Source organism: Nelumbo nucifera, chromosome 2 (genome assembly GCF_055504915.1).
Source record: "Nelumbo nucifera cultivar China Antique chromosome 2, China Antique-T2T, whole genome shotgun sequence".
Classification (NCBI taxonomy): Eukaryota; Viridiplantae; Streptophyta; class Magnoliopsida; order Proteales; family Nelumbonaceae; genus Nelumbo; species Nelumbo nucifera.
Window position 1 is genome coordinate 47084694 of NC_142650.1, and position 20100 is coordinate 47104793.

The 20100-nt window shown below is 37.2% G+C and overlaps 1 protein-coding gene, 1 long non-coding RNA gene and 1 pseudogene across 2 annotated transcripts; 1 reads left to right on the top strand and 2 right to left on the bottom strand.

Moving 5' to 3' along the window:
• Positions 1–1169: 1169 nt before the first annotated feature.
• On the bottom strand, positions 1170–2939 carry LOC104602533 (uncharacterized protein At5g39865). The gene has a single exon (XM_010266261.3). It carries the CDS (start codon positions 2285–2287, stop codon positions 1508–1510), a length of 780 nt encoding a protein of 259 aa, XP_010264563.1. The 5' UTR covers positions 2288–2939; the 3' UTR covers positions 1170–1507.
• A 3426-nt stretch (positions 2940–6365) lies between these two features.
• On the bottom strand, positions 6366–6712 carry LOC104602532 (protein translation factor SUI1 homolog pseudogene; annotated as a pseudogene).
• A 3462-nt stretch (positions 6713–10174) lies between these two features.
• On the top strand, positions 10175–19886 carry LOC109115037 (uncharacterized). The gene is made up of 3 exons (XR_016081985.1): positions 10175–10624; positions 17035–17115; positions 17434–19886. It is a non-coding gene; the product is annotated as an uncharacterized LOC109115037 (long non-coding RNA).
• Positions 19887–20100: the final 214 nt, after the last annotated feature.

Genomic DNA, 20100 nt, shown 5'->3' on the forward strand with positions numbered 1-20100 from the left:
CCCGATTTTTAAAATGTGTCATTTAGCACCATTACATAACATCATATGCGAATTAAATAATTAGAAAATTCTAAAATTTCCTTTATTGATGTTTCTCAGTCCATTTTATCCTTTCTCTTGAAATAAATAAAAGAAGGGAAAACTTGTCTCCCTGAGATGCTCAATTGCTTCCTCAGCTTACCTGATTAATCAAAAAAATTGCTTCCTCATACGCAGAAAAAGTATGTACCGAATTACATAGAAAATGATAAAATTTTGCATCAAAATCAAATAAAGTCGATAAAACAAACCTTATAATTACATAGAAAATGATAGGAAATTAGCAAAAAAAAAAAAAAAGCCTTGCTTGTCGTCTCCGGCAACAATGGGGAGAATTGGTCCGATATAATTTCCGACCAATTTCAGCTTTTCAGAAGTCATATTCCACTTATCAGCACCAACGGGGAGAGTTGGTCTATTAGGGCATAGAATGGATCCTACTCGCAAAGGAAAGCTATTATCATTGAAGTCATTTCCGTCATTTCAAAAAGTCATCTTCAGTTTTAAAAAAAGTCATCTCATTCAAAAAGACGTCATACATGTTGGATTGTCGCATTTTGAAAATTCAATTACTATATTATCACGTTTTAAAATTTGAAAATAGACCCAAATAAAAAGTACTAATCGAGAATTTTTCATGACAAAAATATCGATGACCAACTTACCACCAAGTAGCAAGTAGCATCAGCAGTTGGAATGTATTCTATATATTCTCCTTCCCTTTCCCTTCAATGATCAAATGATCCCTCATCCCTCCAGGGTCAGGGCCAGGCTCCACCCAAACCCAAAGACCGAGGTCCACTGGACCATTAGTCCAGTCAAAAACTCCCAAATGAAATGCCGTGGCCTGTAAGTCTAAGCCACTTCCAACTGGGCTGGACCCAGGTAATCGATTCCTCCTCTGACAAAGCGCAATTTAATAAAGAGTAATGATCCGGCAATACAGGGCATGCCCCATCACGTGATTATGGCATGTCCTCTACACAATTACCTAGTTGCCCAAACATGATTCTGCATCCTTCACATCCCATTATCTTAACACATGCACATGCACATGCACATGCACATGCCCAGCTCAATAGTCAATAGAGTAAAGAAAAAGGAAGCACACAAACACAGTAATCGAGGTAGAATTATAAGACTCCTTTGGTCAAGATTTCAACACAAGAGGTTAGCTTCTATGATCAGCGTTCTGACTTTTAGAATTTTAATCAGAGAAAGAAAACAGGATACATTAAAAACACGATTCCTTCTCCATTCTCCCCTGTATCTGTTTGATATTAAAACAATAAATAAATAAATAAAAGATTTAACCGTTTTAAGAAGAAAACAGAAAGAGATTAACAACATCCAGATTACAAAGCACTAGAAATTTGTTGTTTAATCTCTCTCTCATTCTCTCTCTCTCTCTCGTTTGTTTGGTTGTTTGTTTCCCCATTTCCCAATTCCTACCCCCTGATCCGATGGATCAAAGGACTACAGTAGAACAAGTAGGGCACCTGATCAGGCCGTTCTCGTTGCAATCCAAGCAAGTCCTGAATCCTCCCTTCTCTGTGTAGCATTTGTGGCTCCCATTACACTGTTCGCAGAGAACAAACCGGTATCCTCCACATTCTTCACAAACTCCGGGCTCAGCCACCGGGAAACCTTCGATGTATTTCTTCAATTCACCCATCTCGTGAAGTTGTCTGACCTCGTCGGCCCCACCAATATATCTACCGCCGATGAAAACCCTAGGTAAAGTCGGCGGCTTCTTGCGACCCAGGATCCTCTGCAACTCCTCCAGGAAGCCGGCGTCCATGGACAGATCTCTCTCGTCGATGGAAACACGAAAGCCTCTCAGTATGGATCTCACGGATCGGCAGTCCTCGAAGGTCTTCCGGACGACGCGGAGGCTTGTGAAGTAGACAATAATGCGTTTATCCGCGCCGGCGAGATGGATGGGCAGCTCTGGTGAAGGGAGTAGCCCATTGGATTGGGGAGGAGGGGGAGTAGTAGTAGTAGTAACAGGAGGAGGAAGGTCGGACAGGGAGGGAAGGGAGGCCCAGGTTCGGAGGATGGAAGTAGAGATCCAGACGCGGTGGAAAACGGAGGCTTTTTTATTTTTAGAGCGAGGATGGTCGGCTTCTTCCTTGCAGAGTTGTTGAATGTCCTTGAATGAAGAGCAGGAGAAATTGGATGAGATATGTGCATGAATCCGACCTGCTCCTGGACCTGGACCTGGTGATCTTCTCCATGGAGGCCACATGAGGGGGGAGAGAGAGAAGAAGAAGAAGAAAGGAAGGGGGAACAGAGAAACAGAAACTGAAACAGGACAGGGAGAGAGATATAAAATGGAGAAGGTTTGTTTGTCTTAGTTTTGTTCACCTTTTTTTGTGGGATTGCTTAAATCGAATGCGAATGTCTTGCCGGTGGGATGGGGAGGAGCTGCAAAAGCGGAAGTTGCAGGTTTTTTTTTTTTTTTTTGAGAATTGGGGGAGCAGCCTTTTTTTAGTGAGTGCGGCTCTCAGACTCCTCTCAGAATAGATGGAGATGGAATGGAAGAAATTGATACGAGAAAGCGAGAGATAGAGAGAGAGAGAGAGATGCAATGAAAATTGAAAATGAGGGCTAAGACCTTAAGGGGGTTTGTTAATTCGGTTAAAAAAGGAGGTGTGCTTTTATTAAAGTTGTTGGAACTTTGGAAGAAGATTTCTGTGTTACTTCGTCTCATTCTCATTGGTAGGTCTGTGTCCTGACTCTTGAGTAGCAATGCATGTGCTGTTGTGCTGTGCCAACTGCCAACTCTAATTTAAAAGATAACACAAGCTGTGTAGACCAGGTAAAACCTTGTCTTCTTTTGATCGATGGCCATGATGTAGCCTGTACAAGCTTCCTATCAATCCTCATAGTTGTTGCCATTTACTGGATCAAGGGTTTCCATTCTTCTTTTCTGCAATTCTGCATTTATAAATAATCACGTTCACATTGACATTAGACAACCACCACCACGGCAATGAATAGCTTTAATTAAATTAAAATAATATTAAAAAAATGCATGCTTCTTCTTCTCATGTATCAGTGTCGTTCTCGTTTGGTATCGGATATCACCCTCCTCTCCATATATTTCACAGAAGGAGGATGAAGATGAATGTGGTACATGGCGCTCATACACATAAGACATGGAGACCAGACCGGGTCCGGGTGTTTATAAATTATATTATAATTAAAAAAGAAAAAGAAAAAGATAAAGAATATTCATTGAAAGCAGAACAGCAAGAGAATCCAAAGTCACTTTTGTGATGATACATCACTATTACCACCCTCTCCGCTCCTCTTAGGTTGGGCTTTGTGCCTTGCGATTTGATGGGGGCAGGGGCGGAGAAGAATGAGAGATGGTGTTTGGGCTCACAACTCACAATTGGTTTGGAACTTTTGACTATTATTATTATGTATTTTTGTTGGATATATGCTATCTGAGTTTCATCAACAATTCAACATCATCCTCTATAAAAATCGAAATTTGATTGCTGTAGCCAATGACCCAAATCCTTACGAATGACAACCCAACATTATCATAAATAAATAAAGATGAGGACAATGAGTAATATATACATGAAAGATATTGGGTCACTGTTTCTTCTTGTGACTCTTCTTACGATTCTTTTATAAATTTTTCAGAGACAGATTACGATATATATATAATATGTAAGACTTGAAACCAATCAACCAGTATCATAAAATTAATAACCAATCAGGTGTGATCTATCAAATTTCGCAGCGGATTGGGGGTTTGATTGCTCAAAACCCCTTCCGGTATCATGTTTAGTTGGCAACGAATTGAAGTTTTCATCATTTCAATAAGGCGGCTATATAATGCAGTTCAACCAGATTAGGCGGATGTATCTTCTCCTTTTCTTTAATTTTTTTTTCAATTTTTGCATTCGTATTCTTCTACACAAAATTAGGGGTGCAAATGAATCTGGTTATGATCCAATCCAATTCTAGATTTAATTTTATTTGGTCAAATTCGGATCACTATTTATCAGATTTTCGGATCGGATTGAGTAATAGAATCCAATCAGAAATCAGATTAGATTCAGATCATCCCTATCTAATCCGAGAAGATCCGATCTAATATATTATATATTTATAAATATAAATATATATATATAATACATATAAATGTTATTTATTTATTTATAAATATTTTTATAAATTTATTATATTATTTATTTTTTTATAAAAATATGTATGTATATGATGAAAATAATTAAAAAATACTTTTATCTTTTGTTTTTCACTTTATTTAAATTAATATATTTTGTTTTTCTTTTAATAATGTATTGATTTTTAAAGACAACAAGTCGGATCAGATCAGATCCGAAGATCCAACTTACCTGACAGGATTCGAATTCAAATAAAGTCCTATCAGATCTTTGGATCGAATCTGACATTAACAATATCGGGTCGAATTCGAATATACTCCGTTTCAAATCCAATCCGACCTATTTACATCCCTAGACAAAATGGTTTGTTTAATTACAAATTAAATCTAATTCACTCCTAAATCAACCTAACCAAATATTCAAATACAGCCATACTTGCCACGAGGAATGGGGTGTATTAACTAATTTCAGTCAAAAACTCAGTTTATTCTGAGAACATATTTGGGCCTACAATTGTATCTCCTGTTATGAACGAGGGAGGGGAGAAGGAGACATCACTACTACAACAAATGTCAAGTGCAACAACATAAACAGAGTTTGTCGCAGTTTTCCTTAGCAAAAGATCATCTTTTATTTATTTATTTACTTACATTTACTTTTTACGGTACGTTGCTTGGTCATTTTAGCGGCTGTTTGGCATCGTTGCTGTTTCCTGAAGCAACGGCGCCACATTAGCGCCATGTCAGAAAAACGGTGCTCCAGGAAACGACCTTTTATTTGGAGACATTTTTTCAAAGAAAATGGTGTTCCAAGTTATACCTCGGAAATCGGGAAGCCATGGCTTGGAGCAACGCCAAACGGCCGTTGCTGCAGCTCATTGCTACAAACAGGGCAATGATGTGGCGCTGATATGGCACTGGATAATTGGTACTGGTGCAGAAAACCTTTTCCTGGAGCATTGATACCAAACAGAAAAAGTGGTTGTTGCTCCAAGAAAAGTCCTACCTGGCAGCAAGGGTTCCAAACAAAAAAAGGCATGCTCCAAGCCACACATCAGCAGCACTGTTTTCTTTAATTAATGAAACTGGCATTTTTAATTAAGTTATGCGTGCACAACGCACATGAATTTCTATCTAAATCTCTTCGTGGTTCATAGGGTAAAATACAAAAACCTCTCCTAAAGTTTCCAACAATCATAAAAATCTCTCCTATAGTTTTAATTTAGCAAAAAAACTCCTCTAGATTTTTAAAGAAATCAACAAAAACCTCCCTTCCATGTCTAAGATGGAAAACACTAAACTGAAGAATCATTTTTTTTCCAAATACTTATTTTAGCCTTTTGCAAATTAGTTTGCATCTATTTTTAATGAAATAATACCCTTGTTGGCATGTTATACTCTTTCCTCTCCCATTGACCTCTTTGCCCCTGAACTCCATTGTCTGAAGAATAGGAACACAGCATTGACTTCACTAATCCAAAACCATTGTTCAACTCTCTCTTCTTCTCCTCCCTCCTCACTGTCCCTACACAACACATCGAACCGCCATTGGAACCACCTCTCTTTGGGGAGGGTTCGGTGTTGTATTCCAACACATGAAATCAATCCAGCTCTCTCTTTTAACCCCAGGAACATGAAATTAATCCAGTCATATTCTAACTGAATAGAACATGGAATCTGATGAATATTTGATTGAGATTTGAGGGACCATACACTGCTATATTGGAAAAGCAGAGGTTTCAAGTTAACTGTCAACTGTCCTGCAAACTGCAATGAAGATTGAAGAATGATCATAACTCATAACATAACATGACCTCTCTCTTTCTCTCTCTCCATTTGGCGTTTGAATCTAACCAACAGTTGTCACCATCGATCTGAGTGCAAACTTGATAGTCTATCTTCTTCTTTAGACGATGCTTGGTTGGGAATGGCGACCACCATGGTTTTGACGATGGTGTTGTATTCGTGGTGGAGATCCGGGCTGTGTGGGGATGGTTTGATGCTGTGTGGGGATGGTTTGATGCTGTGTAGGGACAATGATGAGCGAGGAAAAGAAAAGAGAGAGATAAATAATGGGTTTGGATTGGTGAAATCAATGCTGCATCCCTCCTCTTCGGGCAATGGAGTTCTCTGCTGACATGCGTTAAGTATGATAATGCAGGGACTGGTTCGTTGCTGCTCAAAAACCATGAATCTTGATATGTTCCTTCTTCACAATTCTGGCATGAACGAGGAATGTTGAATGTTGATACATTCTTCTACTGATCACCTTGAAGTTGAATAACTTCACCTAGCTTTGGGTCCTGGACAATATAGTACCATTGCAGCAAAATTCCTTCTTCAGATCCTTGAGTATTTTGAAGTAATTGAATTCCTTCCTTAAGCCTTACACTGTTAAGATTTTTCGACCATTTCTTTGTTGTACACGCACATGCACATACTCCTTGCCCCAATAACCGAGTCCTCAACATTTGCCTTTGTAAAGGGATGGAAGGCTATAGGAATCTGGATGTCGAGTTTAGACATGAACCTTGGATGTTGAGAGTGGAGGACTACAAATGGAGTTTCGAAGGTATGGCCAGTTGAAGAAGAAAGAAGTCGGCGAGAGAGGAAAAGGGGATAACATGCTGACATGCGTAAAATAGGTATTTAGAAAAAAATGATTAATTGATTTAGGCTATGTTTGGTTTAAAGGAAAAAGTAGGGAAAGGTAAGGAAACTTTTACAAATCTTGTATAGGTTTCCTTGCATTTTCCTTCCTTTCCCTACTTTTTCCTTCAAACCAAACACAGCCTTAATGTTTTCCATCTTGGTCATTAACGAAAGGGAGGTTTTTGCCAAATTCTTTAAAAATCTAAGGGAGGTTTTTGCTAAAGTGAAACTATAAGGGAGATTTTTATGATTGTTAGAAACTTCAGGGGAGGTTTTTTGTATTTTACTCTGGTTCATAATTTCTCATCAATAACTAATAAGGTTGTGTTTGGCTGATTTTTCTTTAGGACTTCATTTCGAAAATATAATTTAAGGAAAGTTCCACTTTAGTACCTAGAACTTTGGGGGTAGCGTCAAGTTTGTACCCAGACTTTCAAATGTGTCACTGCAGTACCTAAACCTTCAAAAACTGTCAAGTTGGTCACTGTCATTAACCAACCATCAGTTATCTATTAAAAATGTCAAAACTACCCTTCAAAAGAAGGCACTATTCATTGTCTTCTACCTTGAGACTGAACCGGTTATCTTCAAAGAAAAAGAGAAAAAAAAACATGAAATATGATAGAGAGACAATAAATGAAAGCAAAGAAAAAACTAGACAATAATGTGTTTCAGATCTAAAGGTAGAAAACATAGAAAACAATGACTTCATTAGTCAAGAATCTCAAACACCTCAACCCGTTCAGTCTCAAGGTAGAAGACAATGAACAATGTCTTCTTTTGAATGATAGTTTTGACATTTTCAATAGATAACTGACGGTCAATTAACTATAGGAACAACTTGACATTTTTTGAAAATTTAAATATTATAGTGACACATTTAAAAGTTCACATATTAATTTAACACTACCCTCAAAGTTTAAGGTATTAAAGTGAAATTTTCTCTATAATTTACGTGGAATAGGAAGCATGGAACATTGTGGACTCATCAAGCGGTAAAAAGAAAAAGAAAAACCTTTCGCATGACAAGGATTTGAATTAGAAAATATATATATAAATCCCATCTAGTCACCGACTCGCTGGTATGCTACACTTTTTATTCTTGATGGTATAGAAAAAAGTGTAGGAGATACGGGGCTTGGTTGATATCGACGTACCGTAAGCAAGAGCGGCGCTGTAATGGGATCAGATTGAGTTCGGATTTAAAATATATTTGGATTGGATTTGGATTTAATCCAATTTCGATTTAATTTTTTAATATTAGAAAAATAAAAATTTAATTATTTTCAATTTTATATATAATAAATTAAAATATATATATTTTTTATAATTTTAAATATAATTATATAGCATTTATATGTTAAAACTAATAAATACTATAATATAATTGGATTAAGATTCTAATCAAATGAGGTCAAATCCAAATCTGATCCAATTATTAACCCAATATAGATCATATAACATTTAAGTTCGATCCAATCTAACATCTGAATAATCGAATCAGATGTTAGATAAAGCCTTAAATTTTCAGGTATCATTGTCAGGCTTAAACAAGAGTAGTCATTGGAAAAAGGGCAAATGGACATTGAGCTGGCTTAACCGATATTAAACCCGATACAAATCGCCAAGCCACTCTCAGTCTTAGGCAACCGTGGTCCACGTCCCAGGCCCTTGACAATTTAAAGAATAATCTCGGTATAGTACCTTTGACAAGTTAAAATGAAACATAGAAGTAAAACTAAACCAGGGTTTACACTCTTCCTTTTTGCAATTTAATGCATTTTTACTAACTTACGCACATCTTATAAGTTTAGCACTCTTTATTACACTGGGTTTGGTTTTAAACTTTTAATGGTTATCCTGGCCTGAAATTGACGCAAGGGAAGGGATAGTACTGCAAATAGAATTGGATTTGATTCGGTAAAGGGTATTTCTCTGATTAAAAAATTTGACCAATCTGAATCTAAAAACAATTTATCGGATTTTCAAGATTATGATTCCAATTTAAATTCGAACATCTTATTGGGATAACTAATTTGATTTGAATTATAATAAAAGAAATAATAATATATTATATTTATTTATATAGTATAATAATATATAAATGATATATAATATTTAATAACTAACAAAGTGAATCAAGTCATGGTGGATCAAATTAGGGTATATTTGAATTTTATCCATTAACTAAATAGATCAATTTTTCCAATCTGATTTATTAAGATCAAGGGAGTTATTCGAATCTGGCTCATACCAAATTGAATTCAAATTTGAATCAGATCTAATCTAAATTATTTGCAACCCTAGGGAAGGGCTTTTCTCTTGAGGAATTATGATTAGCCAAACACTTTAACGGTTCAGCGAGCTGTGAAATCAATGATGGAAACTGGATTCAGTCAGTGCAAAGCCCGTTCGAACCCCCATTATAGTTTTTTTGAAAATATCTTCCTATGAAATAAGGCACAAAATTGCGAAAATGTTTCCAGTGGTCTACACTGACTGAAGCCAATCTCCTAATGATGAAGTTTCACGTCAATAATAAATTTATGGGTTCCACGGTAAAAATGCATGCCCCCGTTTATTTAAATTCTGGCATGAAACCTTATCAAGTTATCATTGATGCTAAACTTTGCTTACTTTCAAGCGGCAGCGTCCAATAATTGAGCTGAATTAGCCTAATTTCATGACCCATTTATTAGTCAAGTCAGACTTTTCATGGCACAGTGGACTGGGCTTCAGTCAGTGTAGGATCTGTTCCAACAACTTTTATGGCCTTGCTTTGGGAATATCTCCCATAAAAAAGTAGATAGGTACGTAGATATTTCCATTGCAAGGGTGTAAAGATTGGAGACTGGGTCTGCTCCTCACAGCTGGCGCCTCACGCACATCTTATTATGCATTGGGAACATTTCCCGACTTATTAATTATAATTTACAGGAGATGTTCCCAATGCACAATGGATGTGTCTATGAGATGTCCATTTGTGAGGAATAAATCTCATCACTAAAGATTGTTTGAACGGGCCTTATACTCATTGAGACCGGATCTGTTCCTCACACCTGGGGCCTCATACGCACATCCTATCATGCATTGAAAACATCTTTTATACTTATTAATTATTATCCACGAGAGATATTTTCTATTCCCAATGCACGGTGGGTGTGCCTGTGAGGCGCCCATTTATGAGTAGCAGATCCCGTCACACTGATCAGTGAAGCCGATCTCACAGTCCATGAGCTTTACCACACACAGTATACTAGCGGGAAGCCCGGAATGCATCGCAGTTTATTAAAATAATTTGAGGCAAAAATATTTACTGGTACAATTTGTGTGGGCGCAACCCGAGCCCGACTCAGCTCAAATAAAGGTATTAAAGCTTGAAAAAAAATCTCAGGCCTGCCTAACCTAACTCAGGTTGGACTCTTTTCCACAAACAACACGGAACCATGACTGACAATGAGAGTGTAGTGTAGACACTATCAGACTAGAGAATAAATACGAGAAAAGACGATGAAGAAAATGAAATAATGGATTTGGAAAACCAGGTACTTTACCTTTTTTTCTTCAAAAAATATTTGATTTTTCGTTACAATTTCTATTTTTTCATTAGAATATTTCTTTTTTACATCCGTTTATCTGAAAAAGATGTCATTCGATTGTGCGTTTTCTTTCCCATTGCCTTCCTGTTCACTTGAAGCATGATTACGCATACAGTTTGGTGTTTCCACCATCAAGTTTCAATTTGATCCAATACGAAACTATGCTATGCATGCTTTACCAATTTGGGTAAGTATGTCTGGGCAGTCCGAACCTAAATAATTTCTTCTTTGTGTTTGTCGCTCAACTGTAAGGGCCAATTTTGATTGTTCTCTTACATATTTTGCAACCTCTGCAAAAATCACCTTGGCTATTGTTATTGTTATTGGTATTTTGCTTATATATTTATGTATATCATTTTTGTATGACGTTTCATTTGCTTATTTGTATGAACTGTTCGATTTTTACTTCAATTGGTATTTTGCCCATTGGTTTTGAACGGGAGGTTTATGAGTGTTTCTTGGATGGGCTCTAGCTTAAAAAGGAGATTATAAGATGAGATGCCAAAGAAAAAAATAAAGAAAAAAGAGATGTTGCAGTAACTCGTGTAATGTTACTTGGCATCGGTTGATCTCCAGCAGCAAATTATTTAGGTGAGAACTTTCTTTGAGCAAGTGAAGTGCAGTCCTTTTATTGTTTCATTTTCTTTGGGTTTAGAGATTTCTACTTTCTAACCAGAACATTTGTCCCTCCCTTTTCTTTCAAAACAGATGTTTAGTTATTAACTTTTATTATTCTAAAGTTGTTTTTGAATTTTCTCTTCCAAGTAGCTCCATTTTTTTCTCATTTCCTCGCCCTCCGATGAATTTTTTTTTTTTTTTTTTTTGTGGGTGCCAACTAGCTGAGTCTTGCCTTCTCAACATGTGGGGCTTCAACTAAATGGTTTTTTAGTCAACTTAGCTCAAGCTCATGAATGTAGGATTCAGCTTGGCTTGTTGGTACTTCTAGAGCTTGAGCTTGGTTGAGAGAGATATTGCACTTTCTGAAGTGGAAAGAATTCCTGTCTAAGGGTGAGGAACTCGTGGAATGTTTTATAATAGCACAATCCAAAATCCACTAAGAACATTGGAACATGGCTTATCTGCTACTGTCTGTTTTCTTTATGGTTTCCTTTTTCAATCTAAATCATCAAATTCAAGAAAGTAATAGATTCCACATTTCTTGTTCTGTCCAGTATTTCTGTTTCCATAGCAATCAAATACAGTCCAGTAGGAAAAATACACTAATACCGTAGAATAATTTATCCATTTTCATTTTTTAAAGCAACAAAACAATCACAAGCACCACAAAATACAAATACCTAAGGCTATGTCTGGTTGCAATGCACATCAGTGCAAATGCTTTGAGTGTATATTCTGGCCTATTTTTGTTTCAAATTTAAATTTATTTTGTTTGGTTGCAGTACAAATGAAGTAAATTGAGACATGAAGCAGAATAAAGTAAAATCCAAAACAAAATTAAATGAGGATTTGCATTTTTTACATTTTCACTTCCATGCATTTGTACTAGTGCAAATAAAATTGAACTGCAACCAAACACAGCCTAAGAGGAGAATGACTCAAACAAATTTCATCATCTCTAACCTGCCCTGGCATCTGTGAGGAGATTAGTAATGTTTGAATGAGCATAATAAGTATCCCTTGCTTTTTTATCAGTAAGTTGGTAATATTTCCGAGATTTCTACTAATCATGAGTTATAGAGTACAAGATCGGTATGGAGAGTAGAAGATTAACTCTCCTTTAAGAAAATTAAACATGAGAGCAAGACCCAGAGGCTGCATGCCCAAAACCAAAAACAGCAGCACCCCTACATCAGGGAATGAGGTCCCCAACACATATCCTTTATATCATCCCATTCCCTAAGTGAATCAGCTAATGAATTTGCTGTTCTTGGAAGTTGGAAACTACATGAATGAGGTATTCAATCTCTCAGCCAAAGATCTTGCCTCCTGGTTAAGTTTTTTAATTCGATGGTTATTGTCCAGATTCATGCATCCACCTAGGAATCCATGACTGTCAAACAATCAATCTTTTTGTTGAGGAGAGAGCCAGATACCACCAATCTGTGATCATTTCATCTGTAGTGAAACTTCTAAATTCCTCCCTTGTCAAAACCATATGGCCATGTACAGGTTTGAGCTCAATTAGTGTTTCTTGGATCTGAACCGTCAACTGTGTTGGAGAAGATTCTAGCATTTCTCCCCTCAGAAACTAACCATAGTATTGCTGCTACAAAAATCTTCCCCTTAAATTTTGGAGGGGAAACAAATAAGGCCAAAGGAAAGCAGGTATTGGGGATTTGGGGGGGTTAATAGTTTATCTGATGGTGGGCCGGTGTGGGCTTTTAGTGGCCCCATAGGGCACTCAGTTATCTCTGAAGCTGAAGTCCGAGCGCCTCTTTGTGGATCTTTGGGCTGCTGATTCTCTTGGCTTTGATTCTGGTGGAAGGTGACTAAAAATGTTATTGGTTGGGTAAGCAGGCTGCAACAAGGCCTGTGGAGATTTGACTTCCTTATTAATGAGATTAGGTAGATTGCTGATAAGTTATTTTTTACTTTTAGATGGATCCCTAGAGAGCTCAATAGCGGTGCAGATAGATTAGCCATATGGATTTTTTGTAATAGTGGGAATTCTATGCCTGTGTAATTTGGGGGGAGGGTTTTCTTTTTGGCTTTGTTCTTGATGTTCTGAGCTTCTTGTATATCTTCTCATGTACATCTTCCCTTTCTTTTTTGAATGAAAGTCACCATTTGTCAAAACAAAGAAGTTACATATATCTTATAAAATTTATTAGTGACTTATGCCCAAAGCCTGGCACAGCCCAGCCGCCCAGGCTATAGGTGCAAGACCCATACAGGCCGATGATCACCCCTAGTCCCACCTAGAGAAAGAAAATAAGCATTCCCAAATAAGTATCCTTGATTGCTCAAAAGGTTCTTTTGCCACTTGGTCTTAATCCTCTCAATATACAATAGGGCTTTGACAAAGAAATCCTTTTTGAGATTCAAAGAATGGCGGAGTTCGTAGAGAAAGATTGTAAAATCCATACATTGCAGTAAAGAGGGTGGTGGTTGTAATGATGTCAAATTTAGTTATGGAGTACAGGTGTGGAAGGACCTCATATGGCTAATGATGAATTCTTAAAATACATCCAGTGATGAGATTTTGGTGAATGTGAAGTTTTGGGGAAGGTATTTTGTATAAGAAGAATTCCTAAAGAAATACATTTCTACCTTTCTCCAATCTACTGGGGGATCTGGTTTAGAGTCCAAGGATTAGTTACCAATCTTCACAATTTCGAGATCCTAAAACATAGTTTCCTCTTCTCTAGGATTAACAGTACACTGATTTTTGAATATATAGAAGATTATGAAGTTTTTATCCAGTAGCAAATGTTAGAGTGTGCTAAGCCCCTAGTGACATTCTTGCAGGAAAACACTCAACAGCAGGTCCTTCTTTGACATGATTATAATTCTTAGGAATTGGGATGATCTGGTAAGGAGGGGTGTTTTAATCACTTTAACAAATTTGTAACTTCTAACTTGTAAGTGGTGGTCTTGGAATCCTATTAGTTTAGTCTTAGAAGAGTTAGGTTTGAAGAGTTGTAATTTTCTGTTTTCTTATTTCTACTAGACTACTATGAGGCAAGGTTTTAAAAACCGATCCGGAAATGACACTGCTTTGGCCATGGGTTTCCAAGCCATCCAGGTCAAAGGGTTCAAACATTTCAACAGTTAAAACACATGTATATCTCATCTTACCCTTGGATTGGAATATTAGGGTAAGATGGATATAAATATTATGAGAAGGGGACTGAGAGTGAGAGTAAGAAGGGGGCTGAGAGAAGGAAAGATAGAAGACTGAGAGAAAGAAAGAAAAAAAAAAAGAAGAAATAAAGAAAGGAGGAGAAGGCAGAAATGAGGGTGACCTGCAACAGTGACAGCGATGATGACAATAAATTTTAGATCTCTCTCTCTCTCTGTGATCTCAGAGATCTGAGATCTCTCAGATCCCTATGTAACCCTTTGAAATTGATCTCTTTCCCTCTATTTTCTTGTTATTTTAATTTTTTGAATATTTTAAATAATTTTTATTAAACTGCGGACTGTTTTCCAGGTTGAACAGTTCAGTGGTTTGTCCTGGTCATTGGTTCACTGACTAATTCAATGGTTTTTTTTTGGCAAAATGATGGTCTGGTACTAAAATGGAACTGGTACCCTAGTGGATTTCCAGGCTGAATGGTCCGACCATGTGGTTCAACGACGGTTTTAAAACCATGCTAGGAGGTGGCTGACCCATATACAAGCCCATATACATAGATGCTACACATGCTTCCAGAAATTGAGGCTTTAGTTGTTCTTGAGGTTTTCTGCTTTGTGCCACTATTATGGTAGTTCCCAAATCTGATACCTTAGAGTGGTTCTTGGTGCCTAGCCAAAAGGGGGAAAAAATCTCAGAGCCCTCAACTCTCTTTCCCCTACATTCTCTTCAAGAATTTTGCAACAGCTATTTGTTAGACACCAGAAAACCTAGAGAAAGCTATTTTTAGCTTCAATAAAAGGACTGACACTGATTCTATTTAAGTGCCTATGCTAGTGAACTCAAAATCCAACCCTCTCCCACTTTCTCAAGGTAGAGAATCTCTCACTCTATATAGCCCCACCTAGAACCTGATTAAACCTTGGTTTGATCCTGCCATCCCCCTTAATTACCTCCACAATCAATTCTCTTAAAATAAGTCTCCTAAAATTCCACAAAAGACACTGGTTTATAGATATTCTTTCTATATAAGATTCAGCTCAAGAAGTCCCGAACTAACGAAGCTGCCTCCTCTATCTTGCCATTCTAGTCCATCCTATCATGTTTCATTGAAAAATTTCTTTCCAAACTCCTTTACTTGATTTTTCTTGGCTTGTCATCCAGGAGATTTCTACCTGAAATAATCTCCCTATACCTAATTGCCCAGCCATATATTAAAACCCTAAATCCACCTTCTATTAACTTATTTTTAATCCCATAATGTTAAATCTTAGACCTAAAGTTGAGAAAGATGTCATTACTATTTAGTTTTGTAGCCATTGATCATACCAGTCTTGCATTGCACCATATCAGAAATATAAAATCCACCTGGAGCCAAGGAATCTGAGGGCAAGAGCTAACAACCCAATTCACTAGAGGGTGAGAGGGGTACCTGATATGGAATCCACACAAGGACTGTGGGCTACTACTGCCCATAATGATCAAACACTTAACCTCTCAGTCTATAATGATCAAACACTACCTGACAAGAGAGAACCTCTCCCTCGGCTGCAAGGTGCAGTACTGCACTCTCTACTCACATGGATCCTAGGAATTAAAACATTTTGCAAACATTTTGAAACCATAATATATATATGTATATCTCTATATAAATATATTTTGCAAAAACAAATTTCAACAGTTGAAATCAATTGGCGGCAGTTTAGGTTTCCATCAGAGAGAGTGTATTCTCGATCATTCACTTTGTCCGACAAAGGGGCTAATCCTGTCACTATGATCACCCACTCAGATGAATTCTTGGACTGTCTCAACATACTCAAGTTTTGACCCCCTCTAAGGATCTCACTGATTGTCACATCAAAGATAGCCCAATCCGACACCTAGTGCAATATCATAATCGAGTCTAGGGGTCAGGTGTAACATTCTAGTTTTGCCCATTTATCTCTAAGGTCTAGGGCAATACTGGAATTTTGGTCCGGTTCAGGGTTTCAAGAAAACCCACACTGCATGTACCTCAGGTTTCACCTTGGCAGCTGAGACAAGCCACCCCAACCAATTTGGCGGTACATCAGTGTCAGTCTTGGCAGGATAAATCTCCTCAGATCTATCCAATGGTTGTGAAGATTCTAAACAAACACGAGTCTCATATGTGTCCAGTTTAAGGGTATTACACAGAAACACACAATAATAACATGAATCAAATATGTATTTTATTCATTTACAATAAATGTCATAATGTACATCATGCTGATTGGAGTTAAGGGCATACACTGTCTAACAAAATGATCCCAAATAGAAACAAGAACCCAAAAAACTATAGAAAACAACTGGTCTTGGTGCATTGTGGCAATAACTGATCAAACAATTCCTCTTCCTCTTTCCTGTTAAACACATCATGCATCTGTCGGGATCTTTAAGCCTTCAGCTGTTGAGGTGACCAACGTATAGCTCCTTGTCAAAGAAAAACAAACACATAAAATCCTCCACTGTGATAAGAGCTACATTTAAAAAGTGAAAGAGTCAAAAAGTGGTAAGTATTATGTTAAATTAATAGTGTTGGGATATATTAGTGACTTTGTTATACCTTTTGGTGCAATTAAGATCGTCTTTCTGACCTGGATTTCTCCTCTTTTTCATGCTAATATACAGGTAACCTTAAACATTCTTTTTATTTGATGAAAAGTGTGTATTTTTGGAACTTTTTTCATTGGATTTCACAGCTGGAAGTGTGATGCCTTCGTCACCTAGGTTCTATGTATAGAAGGTCTTTCCCTGGTGCTGATCATAAGTTGCTTCTTTGATTTTCTCCTAATAGCTTCGTATTGTTCTCTTATTACAAGGCTCAACACCTAACAGCCCATCCTTCAATCGATGAAAGACTTTTGTGTTAGCATATATGTAACAAAAGAAAGGGGTAAGAGGTAACTATCTATTAAAAAAACTCTCTCTACATCATGGTCTCATCATTTGTTAAAACACGGATTGGCATAAAAACCCAAAATCTCTAGTCCTTCAATTCCAACAGTACGGTGGCCCAGAATTAAATAAAAGTTTTAAACTTCTTAAGCCCTTGTTGAGTATCTTATTATTGTTCTCCATTAAATTCCAACAGATTGCAAGTGCTGTTAGATTCCAACATTTGTTTCCTTTATTGCTGAAACCTTAATCAGTCAAGATTAACAAATGATGAGACCATGTGAAATGACCCAGTGCTGTGATAACATTTTCATAAAATGTAGATATACCTTGATGGAGTACTGAAGATGGATCATGGGGCAGCAGACTGATTCTATGAAGTAACTAGAAAAGGCCTACACATTTTTGATATCTCGTCCTCTACATGCAAGTATCAATACTAAGGATTTTATCCAAATAGACAGTCCATGTAAAGAAGAGATATTAGAGAGAACATTTGGACCTCATATTCATTTTCATGAAAAAGCATCACTTTTTTATTTTTTTATTTTTTTATAAACTTCAAATAAGAGTCAGGTAACTTGATTTGACAGTAAAGTTCCATTTGGATCTATGCTAAAACCCTCCTATCATCTCTATTTAGAAAAACCTTGTATTGCTGAAGTCTAGCCAGCCTCCCAATTGACATGTGACAACTTTTAACCATAGGAAGCACATCACTTAAGTGGCTACCAACCCAAAATAGTCACCAACAATACACCATTTGTAAAAGTTTCAATTTCTGAAACAATTTGTTCGCTTCCTTTTGTATTGAAAGTTTCGATTTCTCATTGGGTAGCCATGGTTAAGGAATTCAAAGGGATCAATTCTGGCATTTAGATGTCAGGCTTAGGTGGCAGATTCTTCCTTTCAAAGTTTTGGAACATGAACAGCTACTGAGCAACTTAGTGGTAACTGAGCTAATCCAGGCTAGGAGATTCTTTCAATAAGAGGGTCAAGATTTACTGCTTCAAAAAAAAAAAGGCTCAAGATTCTTCCTTGTGTTAATTTTGTGGCTATTTGGCACCAAAGATTCTTCACTAGCTTATCTAGAGGCTTTTGGGCAGTGTAAGATCTTTCTTGCCTAGTGTAGCCACATGGGTGAAAGCGAGTTATGGTGTTCCTATTAGAGAGGCTTCCTCCTCCTCGAGGGGTCTTTGCTGTCAGTCCCATATTTTTCAAATAAATCCACATCTTGCTTCAATGCTTCCTGGTTGTGGGAAGTTCAAATGAAGTTATCTCAGGTTCTCTTGCCCAACTTGATGTGAATGAGAGTGCTAAAGACTGGCACGACCTTGTTGTATTCCTATTCTTTGTTGAGTTGTTTAGACTTCCTCATGGCAGCACCATTAGTTCCTAAATGGATTCATGAGGCAAATTCAGCTCAAAAACCTTTGCCATGTTTCTCAAGTCCTTTTCTGTGGGCACTTCAGATTGAAAATTTGAAATTTAAGATGGCTAATATAAGTTATGAATTATGATAACTCCAATTAGAGATCGTTTACATAAACTCTTGGAGTGAACAACTAACAATTCTAAGAGGTCCCCTTTTTGATGGATAGTTTAAATGGGTTGTATGACTACCTCACTTGGCACAAATAGGTTGTCCAGAAGAGGCGTAATTGATCCAATGATCCAATTAAGTTATCTTTTCCACACCCACAGATACGAAGGCTTACTACTTGAGCCAAGTAAGTAGCTTCCCTACTCAAACCGCCATATTTCTGCTACATTGAGGAATGAGACGGCCAAATGATACTGTATATCCAAGTAGAGAACCTCCTGGACTGACCACTAATTCAATCCTCCAGTCAGTATCAGCAATTTAATCCAACTTGGTTTACAGTTCTTGGCAAGCAATAGTAACCGTTGAGAGTTTCAATATTTTAATACTGAACTCGTCTAAAAAGAAGGATTTATTCTAGCCGCTCAACAATGATTTTTTGGGGCTGAAATTTGGTCCATTAATAGAGGGTAGAAAGAGGAATAAGTGGGGTCATTTCGAGCTCCAAATCAATTTGCACACCCACCAAGCCTCTCAAAAGCATTTTTTTTTTGACATACAAATGTTCACGTTCCAAGAATGCGTACTGGCTCAACTGGAAGCGAATAATCAAAAGGTAAATTGGAATGGGATCTTTTTAACATAATTCTCATTTCTCATTTCCATCTAGGAGATCCATCACATTATTCTGAATTTCTGATGGGATAATCACCGTTGACCACTATAGTACAAAAGGGATAGTGAATGGTTCAGAGAAGTCTACATGTTGGACGATTGATTGGACAACCCCTTGCATACACCATTTGCCAAGAATAATATTTATGGACCATATTTAGCCTCTATAACAATAGGACTTAAAATTATCCATTTGGGTGCCATTCCAGCAATTATTTCATCATCAGCAACATTACTTCTCAGAAAATGCAGTTAATATTGCAGATGCGACTGTCAATTGTATCTTGCTTAAGTTTAACATGGACAGTCCGTCCATTCAGTAACCGTGAACTGATCCAAAAAGGTAGCAATTTTCGTTCACGTGATCGCTGGAGCCTGGAGGTTCAATACATCCTAGTGATTAAAGTGAAATCTAAGGGTTTTAGATTGTAACCATTAATCTCTTACAATCCTTTGCTTTATTTTTTAGATTGTTCTGAAATCTGAATTGATTCACCATTAATTTGGTATTGTGAAGAGGAGGAAAAACACTGTTGTTCGATGGGCCTGTAGATGCATTTCTTCTCACATGTAGAGGGAAAAATGCATGTTTACTGGAACAACCTTTGTCCTCTGCCTGCATTTGATTCAAGAAAAGTGATTAAAAACAGGAAACGAAACATCCTTGATCCTTCCCTTGTATTAAGCTCCAGGTAAATTTGATTCAGAGGTGAAATAAATAAATAATAAAGTTGTTGTAGTGACTGTTGAAACTGTGGGTGGAAGCTATATA